The following is a 12574-nucleotide window of genomic DNA, read 5'->3' as shown; positions in this document are numbered from 1 at the left end:
TGATGGCAAAGTATGGTGCTTGTGGCGCCACGTGGAGAGAGTGGAGGGTGATTGTTGCAATTTGACAAACATTGTTATCAAGATGGGGTTGGATCAAAAAAGGGTTTTCAGCCGGAATGAATTATCTTGCCAAAAAATGAAAAAAATAAATTAATAAATAAAGTGGTCATTTTTAATAGTGGGATCCATTGTAGGTTGAATTCTCTCAACTGGTTACAAGTGTAGGCCATATATTATTATTAGGCAGTCATTTATGAATACAATTAAATAGTGCCCATTTTCTGTTAGGTTCCAACCTACCGTAATAAATGGCATCGGATTTAATTTCTCCTTCTTCACAAAATCTCAATTTTACAATTGCCATGTACATTTTTTTTGGCCTATATTCCGTGCTTTTATATACTTGCGTATTTAATTTGTAATGATTTTTATTTCAGATGCCAGTTGGGGTGATATGAGACGAATTTATTACCACAGCATTTTCATTATATAATTATTATCTCATCTGATTTATTACTCAAGAAAAGAAATGGGAAATTTACAAAAATAAATAAATACATCATCTTTTCAAAGTGGACCATGTTGTAGAAATAATCGAGGGGAAAAAAAAAGAATAGTGGGTCCCACTGTGAATAATAAGCCCTTAAATGCACAAAATCAACAGTCCTTTACACAATACAAACACACATGAATGAATGAATAAATGAATGACTGAATGAATCAAACCACGTTCTTACTATGTGATCATTACGTGTACAATTTAGATAAGAAAAAGTGGTCGGATCAATTTCATTTTACTACTATTTATTTAAAACAAAAAGGAAAATCCCTAAGGGGTATAATAGTATTTACACATACACATGCTGAAGGGCACATTGGTAAAATCAGGTAAAAAGATTGAGGGCCGGAGAAGTAAGGTAGGTAAAGATCAAAGGGCACACAATGGGCACCGCTTGTGTTGAGGTGGATGGCACGTAACTCATCGTCACGTGATCATCTATTTTTATTATTTTAATTTCCTCTCAATTTAATTATATTTTATAAATATAATAAAATAGCTATATAGTCTCAATTTTTTATTGTGTAGAATACGCCGTCTAATATATATTATTAGTAAATATTATTTGTATATGTATATATATAGATTTTAATTAATGAGATGTGGCTGCATTTTTTACCAAAAAACAAAATACATTAATTATTATTGTTACTTGGTGCTTGTAACTTGTAACTTGTCAATGTTATTACATAAATACATATATATATATTGTATGTATATATGTATGTCTATGCTTGGCTGGCAGTGGGCTTCTCTAGTTGTTGGAGATGCTTTCCCACTATGCCTCTGATTTTACGGCTGCCATAACTTTCTTTTTCTTATTATGTTTTTTTAATTTAAAATAAATATATATATATATTTTATTTTCTCTCTCACACACAACACACAGTGTACAGATAATCTCTGTGTGTACGATTATGTTAATTTATTTCATAAAAATTTGAAAAAGGATGTAATTTAATATAGCAGATTATCAGAAGTGGGCTGCAGGAAATAAAAAGTTATTGATTGATCCCGAAAAAAAAATACTAACATAATTAAGAGTATAGTACAGTTACCCGTTGTATTTTATGTATTTAATTCTCATCAGATAGATTCTCGCAATCAAATTAATTTATTAAATATTCATAATCATAATAAGTTGTTAATTAATAAATTAATTATTATTATTATTATTATTGTAAAAGTGTATGAAAGTATGTTTGGATCCGTGATGAGAATAATTAGGATTTATATATTCCATGGACAAATATAATTGTTCCAGTGGGTGTAATTATTTTGCTTCCATGTATTATTGTTATTGTTATTTTATTTTTTATTGATTGTACGCAACGAAGCTGTAGCTTGATGGCTTAATTATTATTATTATAAAAAAAAATAATGATAATAATAATCCCATCACCATTTACTAATCATTGTGAATTTTAAAACTTGGATTAGTTACCAAGCTATGTGGGTTTATTTTATTTTATCCTTTAGAATATTTAATTAGGCTTTAATTACTGGCATGAGTTGGATTATACACACACATGATCCCAAATGTCAACATCTTAAAAGTAATAATACCAAGTTCATTATTTTTTGTTCTACTAATAGGGGAGGTTGAATATTAATTAAATTTATTTAATTTTTCCTTATGCCGTAATTTTTAGCCTTCAATTATTTATTTTACTTAATTTATTTATTTGGCATAATTTTTAATGCGATGGTTACGTGTTATTTAACGCCACCAATAAATTAACTTAGGTAGTTAAGGTCATTTGCGTAATTAATGAGTGATTAATAATTTCAAATTTGTACTTAAGTAATTATCGATTACGAGATTAATCCAACGTTAGCAGCTTAATGCAATTTTGGTTCCAGTAAACGCGACTTTTGCGAAAGCGTTGAATTGGTTAGAGGAACTGTACAGAACAGCAGGCACGGAACCGGAGAGGATTGATTTATATGTATTGTTATAATTTTTTTTAAAAAAGACATGCATTGGTTTCATTTCATTACATTATTGTTTTTTTACTAGAGCTGAATATAAAATAAAATGTTTCTTTTTCACCCCATTACTAAAAAGAGGGGTCTCTGATCTGATCCTCTCTTTTTCAAGCCCCATTTTCTACTGCTATATTCCCACTAAAAGTAGCCACAAAGTATGTAACAGGCCACATGCAATCTTTCAGTAAAAGAATATGGCATAATCATTAACTGTTACATCCACCACACAAAATTATACATTATATATATAAAAAAATATAGAGAGGGACATACAGATTGTATTTAATTTGTATGTATGAATTATTATATGATTAAACTAAGTAGTTAATTAAACTATGCATTAGGGATTGTGACACAGTCCAACATGGTGTTGTCTGATTGAAAATTAAATTGGTGGCCCATGGAGAAAAGTTACATATACACAAAGGGATTAAATGAACATGGTAGCCATGTGAATGTAGACATAAATCATGTGTAGTCCATGTGGATTTAACCTCTTTTTTTTTTTTTTCAATAAATTTAAAGAAATTTAAATTTTCATCTGGCATTAGCTAATAAGCCAACAAAGTGGGGTTCTTTGAGCATATACTTAAGTGTGAGTGCATCATTATTTACAAGTTTTTTTATTCAAAAAAAAAAAAATCACTTCTTTTTTGGGCCCTTTTATTAATTAGATCAATTAATTTAATTTAACGAGTGAGAATATTATATTATATGGGAAAAAGTAGTGTTGGCAATTTATTCATGACATTCTTGATGGAGCCCAGTTGGGAGGGTTTTGTGATCCTAACAGTTACACTGTACAGTAATCTTTGGGATATCATTAATTCTAATTATCGAATGTGACTTGTCAAAATAATTATCTTCACTTTTTTATTAAAAAGAAAAAAAAGAATAAAAAATATTTTTTTCTTGAAAAAATGCACTACAAAAGCTAGCTAGGGTTTTCACATGGATGCATCTCTTGTTGGCATTATGCAAATCTCAAAAAGAAAACACAAGATTTAATTTATAGCAAACATTTGATTGCAGCACAGAATAAGAAATTTTAATTTAATTTAATTTATTAGATGATTGGGTGGGAGTTAAGAGATTGACATTAAACAAGATTAGTGTGATTAGTAATAAGCTGGGACAGAAGCATGTGCTATGAGTTAATTGCGCACTTAAGTTGGCAATTTGATGGGAAGCTTTTTACACGAAACATATATACATACATACATATTTAATAATTATGTATTTATTTATATATAATGTTGATTAATAAAACGATATCATGTAACCCACATGCTTCTGTAACCGTTACAGCCTGTGCTGATGACATATATAATTGAGCTATACAATACATACATTACATACATACAATGTGCATATACGTATGTGATGACATGGCAGCGGAGGCAGTTAACAGGTTTATTAATTACATCCTTAAACCTATGGTTTAATTAATTACCATGAGTGGTGGAGTTGAGGTCCCGGGACTGGCCAAGAATGAGTGTTAAATCAGTAATGGCTGTCACGTCTGTCTGAAAATTGCATGATAAAGCCAAAGCTTATAGTATATAATTGAGTAACTATTGCTTAATTAAATTGCTCTCTGCACAGCACAAACCATAATTGCGACAAGAAATAAAATTTGAGTTTTGTTGCATAACGTACTTGACTAACTATATTTATATAATTAAATGTTTTACTGATATTTATATATAAATATATATATATATATGTATAATCCTATTTATGATCGATGCTCTGGACACTTCCATGTAATCATTAACAACAGTGAGGACATGTAAGAAATATGAATGTAAAGCTGGGAAGTACGTGGCACAGTTATAATTAATGATAATCATGTTATGAAATATATATATATATATATTTTTTAATTTAAATTTATTTCTTGGTACTTTAAAATGTTACTTACTATTTATTTTTGTAAAAAAGACCTCTGGTGAGCATTGAATTAGTCCCAAACACGACACTATTTACCACTCTTTTGGAAATATCAAGAAACATAGGACCTGATCCATGTGGTGTACTTGAATATTAAATATCAAAATTAAATTAATACTGCAACAACTAACATTCAATTTTTATTTACGGTTGCTAAAACTTGTGCCTTTTTTTTATTTGTCCTGTAGCTTTTGTATCATATTTGGAAAAATTATAATTGTAAAAAGATGTGAATACACACACCCCGTCTGAAATTATCAAATTAGAATATTTCCAAAATAACAAATTTCAATAAATCATTTTCCCAATCGAGGAAAATAAATTAAATTAGTCAGCCTTGGTCACACACGGTTTCCATCGACTGTCTCTACACATCATAAAATTGGGAATCCTCTAATCATTGTTTTCTTGATTTTTTTTTTAATTTATTTAAATATATATGGAGAAGAAGAATAATCATACTAATAACGACAATAGCAACAATAACAGTAGTTGAAGATAAAACCCAGAAAGTCATGTCATCAAACCCACAAAAGTCATTGTCATGTTTACAATAATAACAAATTTAATTTTCATAAAATGAATAACACCTAAGTGAGAATAATTTTAGTTAGTGAAATGCATGTGAAATAAAAATAATTAGAAACATAGAAAGGGATTTTAGAGAATGTAAAAGGGTCACCATTAGAGGTCCCATATGGACCAATTTATATAAAGTGAAGGCACTGAGAAAGTAAGCCCAAATTCAACACTCCATGTGATTGACAGACAGCCCACCAATATGCTTCCATTGTTTTTATTCAAAAAATTTTACTAATGTCGCACTCAAAATTCCCACTGAATGGATAAGTATAGATAGCTGATAGGTTCCACTACTCACCATTTTTTCTTCACTGCTAAAGACTATCTTTTTCCTATCACTTTCATTAATTGATGCCATAACTCAATTTATGCAATATATATATATATATATATATATTTCTTGACAAAAGCTACTAAGCCATAACAAAATATATATGGGATAATCAAAAGCTGGGTTAAAAGGGTTTTTAGATAAAGGAAAAAGTGCACGTGTGAATTAATTAAAGGATAATATATATATATATCTACATCAATCACAACATCTTTATCGTCATCATCATATCAATCTTTCATCTCTTAATCCACGCATGATTATATATGTTATTTCAAACTTTTGATTTATTCCCATTTCTCTCTGTGCAATTTGCAGGTAGGAGTTTTGGTGTTCAATCATCACCTAGTATATGACCATATATGGAAACTGGAAAAGCTTTGTATGCTCGCGGAGTGAAGCCCACATTCAGACAATGGACTTTAATATTTAATAATTAATTTCCACAACCGACTTTTGATGGACAATAATTTCCACAGGCACAGACTTCCATGCCCTCCAATTTTGAAATAATCTGTTGTAACCAAATATTACTTACATCGATACATACATACATACATAGGTAGCTGTTCATTGGAAACTGGAAAATAATGTAGATAATATACTGTACAACATAAACTGTTGAAATGTCCATAGATGTGATGATATGCAGTAAAGAAAATAAAGAAAACACACCCACCAAGAAAAAGACATTTTTTTTTTTTTTTTTACAATCAAAGAAAGACCCATTATCATCAGTCAATTGCAACAATCAGTGTCAATTGGGGGGCTGTAATGACGATTAGCTATATTGTGGTAATCTAATGGCTGCCGCCGATTCGATTAGTAAATTCTTGATTTTCTATCTATGCGCTAATCTGATCTCCAGGTGTCGGTCGGCCCAGCCCAATGAGGCTTATCGAGAGAGACGTCATCGGCATCGCCCCCCATCTTTGCCGCCATTACTATCTATGGGTGTCCACAGGATTCAGTCACTCTCATTCACACGGAGTTCGCGTGTCGTGTCCAACAGTTTGGTTGTAGTCTTCCTTGAACCACGCTCGATGAACTACAAGAACGCCCACTGCACATCTCTCTCTGTGTCTGCAGATTCGCGATGGATCACGCGGCGGTTGCAAAGCGGACGGATTTGATGACCATAACCCGACACGTGCTGAACGAGCAATCCAAATACCCAGAATCGCGTGGGGATTTCACCATCTTGCTTAATCATATTGTTCTTGGCTGCAAATTCGTCTGTTCTGCTGTCAGCAAGGTGAGAAACGATTAATTAGGGCTTTGAAGAGAAACGATTTAGGGTTTCAAAAATGCCCTGTTCGATTAGGAATCCAGACCTTGATTTTGTTAATTTAGAATATGGTGTTTGAATCAAGGCAATGTCTGAACTCTGAACAGATCAACATTGTGAATTGCAGGCTGGCTTGGCGAAGCTCATTGGACTCGCCGGAGAAACCAATGTGCAGGTAAAATGCTCGTGCTTTTTGTAGTCTTTTAGAACAGAATTAATTCTATTTATGTTGTTCTTTACTCAAGGGCGAGGCCCAGAAGAAGCTAGATGTGCTTTCGAATGAAGTTTTCATCAAGGCATTGATCAGCAGCAGCCGAACTGTGAGTATGTCAAGAAATAGTTTCCGGCGGAGTTTTTTAGATAAATCATTAATGTTTACTAATCTGTGAATCTCCGGCAGTGCATTCTTGTCTCTGAAGAGGATGAAGAGGCAACAATTGTGGAGAAGTCTAAGCGTGGAAAGTATGTGTGCTTGATCTTGATATGTTCCTAATTCTGTATGTATTGATGCAATTGATGATGATGATGATGCAGATATTGTGTTGTTTTCGACCCTCTGGACGGATCATCGAATATTGACTGTGGTGTTTCGATTGGGACTGTATGCATTCGGCTTCCCTACTTTGATTCCCATCCGAAATCATTGCAACTGCTAACCAATTCAGGGCATGCCCTGTTATTTTGTCCAGATTTTCGGGATTTATATGATCAAGAATTTTCAAGAAGCGAAACTAGACGATGTCCTGCAGCCGGGGAAGAACATGTCGGCTGCAGGCTACTGTATGTATGGAAGCTCTTGCACGGTAATGGATTTTTTATTTATACTAATTTAGATCACAGTTGTCCCGAAAAAAAAAAAGTGCTTAAATCTTAGCTACCATACTTTGCAGCTTGTTCTGAGTACCGGCAATGGAGTTAATGGGTTCACGCTCGATCCAACCCTCGGAGAATTTATACTCACTCATCCAAACATCAAGGCCCGCATATTTTTCGCTGTCTTATTTCAATTTTGTTGTTTTTGTGTCGACTGATTATGATCTTTCTTACAACAGATCCCCAAGAAAGGAAGGATTTATTCGGTTAACGAAGGAAATACGAGGAATTGGGATGGGCCGACAACTAAGTGTGTATAGATGGTGAATTTTGTAATCCCCTGTTGATCTGTCTATAATCTCTGAAATTTTATTACATCGATTCTAGATTCGTCGGCAACTGCAAGTACCCCAAAGACGGGATGCCAGCTAAATCTATGAGATACATCGGAAGGTAATTAAATGGAAACAGCAAACTACGCCATACAACTTGATTCGACTCCAAATTTTTTTCCTGAGAACGAAATTTTGTGTTCTGAATTCCAGCATGGTTGCTGATGTTCATCGAACGTTGCTTTACGGAGGCATCTTTATGTACCCTGCTGATAAGAAAAGCCCGAATGGGAAGCTCCGGTAATGGCTGCAAGTAATTGGAATTCAAAGCTCTCGTAGTTCATGTTCTAATGGGATATAGAACTTCATACTTTGTCTGTAACAGGGTGCTGTACGAAGTATTCCCCATGTCATTTTTGATCGAACAGGCGGGAGGACAGGCGTTTACGGGGAAGGAGCGGGTAAGAAAATTCTGGGAATGAGTTGCCATGATCTGATCCGTTAAATGACCATTTCATCTAAAATAGTTGTTGATTTTTTTATTACAGGCACTTGATTTGATTCCTAAGAGCATACACGAACGCTCCCCAGTATTCCTCGGCAGCTACGATGATGTAGAGGAGATCAAAGCATTATATGCTGCTCAAGGGAATTAATATTTAATAATCATCTTGTAAATGTCTTTCCTTTCCTGCCTATCAATTATTAATATACTATTATTTTTACTACTTTCAATTCTATAATATAATTCTTTAGTCATATAACTGCCATGCATGCAACTGTTAATTTCATTATTACATATATTAACGTAGTATTAAGCTTAATTATATATATATATATATATGTGTTATTAGTATCTAAGTGATTACTTTTGTATCACCACACAAGAACCATCTTCCAAATAGGCAAATTAGTTAGTTAGTTGCCATAGATGGGATTCATGGAATTAATTAAAGCTCACATTGTGTGTTTTGAAGAATGATTTATGATGTTATTTGGATGAAATAAAAATTTGTTTATATATTTTATGTGTATGAGGTGTTCGATCTTATAGTGAGTATTAACATATTTGTTTGGTGTAATATAATCCAGCCAATAAAGAATGGCCGTTTGTTCTATACTATGATTAACGGAATCTTATTAGAATCAATGAAATGTATTTAAAGAACAATTTTGTTATTACCATTTATCATTTTCTTATATGTCCAGATTCTTTCGTCAGCCCTATTTGCCCATTTTTGTATTCCTTAAATTTACATGGATAAATTATATACTACTGTTTTAACAAAATTACATAAAATAACCTAAATTTTTTAAATTTTTTGTCCAAAAGTAGCAGCCAATACGAATCACATGCTTATTATGCAAATAACTTAAGCTGCATTGTAAGATTTTCCACATTAAAAAAAAAAAAAAAAAGATTGACATTTTTCTCCAATTTTATTTAAATAAATAAATGAAATCTATTTATATCATTTTATGAAAATCATGCATATATTATTATATGGATGTTTGTATATTGCATATAAAAAATTCTGTAAAAATATTATTGTCAATTTATAAAAAAAGAAAAAGAAAAAAGTACTACTTGTTTTCTTCGTCTTGTTTAAAATCCATATTAGTCTTCAAAAATAATTTGTATAATAGGTCTGTAATTTTTAATAATGTGTTACTTCCGATATAATTTACCCAATTTAAATTTCAATTATTTTAACCTCCACCCTCCCACCCGCATACTACTTTTTATCTACCTCTATAAAATAATCATCGTAAATTATTATTGGTGGAAAGTTACTCACAGTTCAAAGAGCTTCCCTATTGATATTATTTAACATTAATATAATTTCAAGTGCACTATACAGTGATAATTATGATATCTATCTTTCAAATTTAGTCAATTAATTACTTTAATTTATATCCGATAGTATATATATTAATTCAGTATACGTGTAATAAATAAATATTTTCAAAAAACGAAGATTCCGTTACTTAATACCATATGTTACTTTTAGTATATCCACTCTATCGAATTAATCGTCTCTTTTGTTCTCGTCGGATATTCAAAAACAAGAAAATTGCAACATTAATTAATTAATTCTTTTAACAACAAACAAACATGTATGATACGAATATATATATATATAATTAATTAATTTAAAACATTGAGACATTTCCGAAAATTATTTATACATAATTAAAGTTATAACTTAGTTGTGAATATTAATTAAAAATGTAATTACAGACCCTTGGATCCAATCAATTTTGTTAACCCAAATGTAATGGCCATGGCTGTCCACCCTCCGATCAAAACCCTAGCACAGGACTTCGCCACCGGCGCCCTCCCCAGCACCGCCCCGAGCCACCCGAACACCGCCAGCGCAACTCCGGCCGCCGCCGCCACCGCCGCAATCCTCACCCTGTACTCCCTGATAAACGACGCCGCCAGCAACGGCACAATCGCGCCCATCGCGAAAGCCAGCGCCGACGCCACCGCTGCCTGCATCGGATTTGGCAAAGTCTCCTTATCGCCGGCGGCGGCGGCGGCCGGATCAACAGAAACTCCGGCGGCCGCCCTCTTCTTGTCCCTATTGATCTGAGCCAACTCTATGTCCAGCTGGGAATAAACGGACACAAATTCTCCGATGGCCATGGAACAAGCTCCGGCAACCAGGCCGGCGAAGCCCGTCAGGATCATGACCTTGATGTCCTTCCTGACGGCGCCGACGCCCATCATCAGCGACGCCGTCGAGACCAGGCCGTCGTTGGCGCCGAGCACGGCGGCGCGCAGCCACTGGGAGCGTTTGGAGTAATCGAATTCGTCGTGATTAGTTTCGATGTCTGAAGGGATTTGGGGAGCAGCGTCGAGAGCAGCGGGGAATTTGGGGTTTTGAGCCATTGGAGAAGAAATTGATTAAATTGGATTGAATTAATTTGTGCTTAGAAATGTTGTAAGAGAGAATATTAATGTTTAAGGTAGTGTGGAAGGCACACGCCCCCAGGTGAGGTATTTATAGAAGAAAAGAGTCGATATTATGATTGAATTAATTGATTTAATTTAATTTAATTTGTGTGGGGCTTATATATTGTTACAAGCTTTATTTATTTGATTTATTTGGTTGCGACAATTGTGATCAGATGTTTGGTAATTCTATTGCACCTCACCTTAATTCTTTCCACATATAATCAGAGCAGTTAGTTTCCTGTTTAATCTGGTCAATAATTAATTAAGTTAATTCTGCATCAGATATAATGAAGAGGGGCGTTTACGTCTGAATAAGTTCATTTCTGGAAATAAAAGTGGCATTTCATTCGTGCATATATATATATATATATATATATGTTAGCAAATTAAATTAAAATTGTAACAATCATCAGTGTATGATAAGCAACAGAATAAAAAGCTCTTTAATTTGGTGAATGACAAAACAACATATAATAAAGAAAATCTACTACCATACGCATACCTATGAGATACTGATATAATAATATAATATTGTCCAATTTGGATCGAGTCTGTACGTGTACATGCATATTTGTTTTTCACTTTCCCAAAAAAATTATATGATAATTTATAATTAATGATTTTTTTATTTTATTTTTTATTTAGCACTTTAGTTTGTTTCCCCAAAACTAGATATATAATGTGTGTATGTACTACGTACATGCATTTAGTTTGGTTTACGTTCTTTTCTTTTCCCTTTAATGATGATTGCCATGCAAATTTCTAATCATATCACGTATTCTCGCACAAAATACATATATATAATTAATCATGATTAAACTTCAATAAAGCAAAAAATAAATAAATAAATAAATAATGCATGCTTATATATATATGACATAAAAAGGTAAAAGGATTATAGATGAGCTCCTCGTGTTGAAGGTCCTAACAAATTATTTCCTTTTATATATCTCTTGTTATTAAAAGAGTTGGTTACAACAGATTTTTTTCGAGTTTGTATGCAAATAAGAAATAAATGGATATATATATATATATATAATAATTTGGATTGTTCTCTCAAGAGTGGATGGAATCTAACTGAATTAGGGTTTTGGAAGCCGTAAAGGTAGTGTACTTTAATGCAGGCAGTTAGATAGATACAGCTCACACTGCATGCAGACTCTTCAATATTATATATTTGTTATAAGTTAATTCATTTATTTCATCTTCCATGGCTTCTTCCCAACTAATTACACTTCTTCTGAATAACAAACATGTGCATACACGTATGTATATATATATATATATATATCTATATACATGCGTGTGTATCAGTGGTCGATCATTTAATCAGAAAAGAAAATCTTGTACAAAAGAAATTTGGTATAATTGGAGTAGCAATGATCATTGATTTGCTTTCCCTTTCTTTCTTTCTCTCTCTTAAAAAAAAACAACAACAAAAAAAAAATGGATAAAAAGCAAAAGATGAATAAAGGGTAGATATTTAAAGTTGAGTCACTACAAAATGTTGTAATGACGACTGTAATTAGTCTCACATTGGACGTTGCTGTCCTAATTAAATATCATATATATTTTTATATATATATAGGTAATTTAACGCAATTTCAGCAAATTAGACGAGATGGTGTTTCATTTCAAAGACTTATATAAAGATACGTTTAGTTTAATTTATTAAACATACAATACAAAATGATGTCTAAATATATATATATAGATATAGATATAGATATTATATGTATGTATTGCAATTGGGGAAGGAATGATG

The 12574-nt window shown here is 32.5% G+C and overlaps 2 protein-coding genes across 2 annotated transcripts; one reads left to right on the top strand and one right to left on the bottom strand.

The window, feature by feature from the left end:
- Nucleotides 1–6294: 6294 nt before the first annotated feature.
- LOC127246945 (fructose-1,6-bisphosphatase, cytosolic-like) lies at nucleotides 6295–8621 on the top strand. The gene is made up of 12 exons (XM_051268616.1): nucleotides 6295–6669; nucleotides 6830–6877; nucleotides 6948–7022; nucleotides 7103–7164; nucleotides 7237–7303; nucleotides 7392–7505; nucleotides 7593–7679; nucleotides 7755–7825; nucleotides 7903–7968; nucleotides 8061–8147; nucleotides 8233–8308; nucleotides 8396–8621. Exons 1-12 carry the CDS (start codon nucleotides 6511–6513, stop codon nucleotides 8501–8503), a joined length of 1020 nt encoding a protein of 339 aa, XP_051124573.1. The 5' UTR covers nucleotides 6295–6510; the 3' UTR covers nucleotides 8504–8621.
- Nucleotides 8622–9913: 1292 nt separating this feature from the next.
- On the bottom strand, nucleotides 9914–10822 carry LOC127246727 (vacuolar iron transporter homolog 2-like). The gene has a single exon (XM_051268253.1). It carries the CDS (start codon nucleotides 10741–10743, stop codon nucleotides 10084–10086), a length of 660 nt encoding a protein of 219 aa, XP_051124210.1. The 5' UTR covers nucleotides 10744–10822; the 3' UTR covers nucleotides 9914–10083.
- Between the last annotated feature and the right edge of the window lie 1752 nt (nucleotides 10823–12574).

The sequence above is a fragment of the Andrographis paniculata genome, unplaced genomic scaffold (genome assembly GCF_009805555.1).
Source record: "Andrographis paniculata isolate CXL003 unplaced genomic scaffold, ASM980555v1 Contig30END, whole genome shotgun sequence".
Classification (NCBI taxonomy): Eukaryota; Viridiplantae; Streptophyta; class Magnoliopsida; order Lamiales; family Acanthaceae; genus Andrographis; species Andrographis paniculata.
This window is presented reverse-complemented; position numbering and strand designations above follow the sequence as displayed.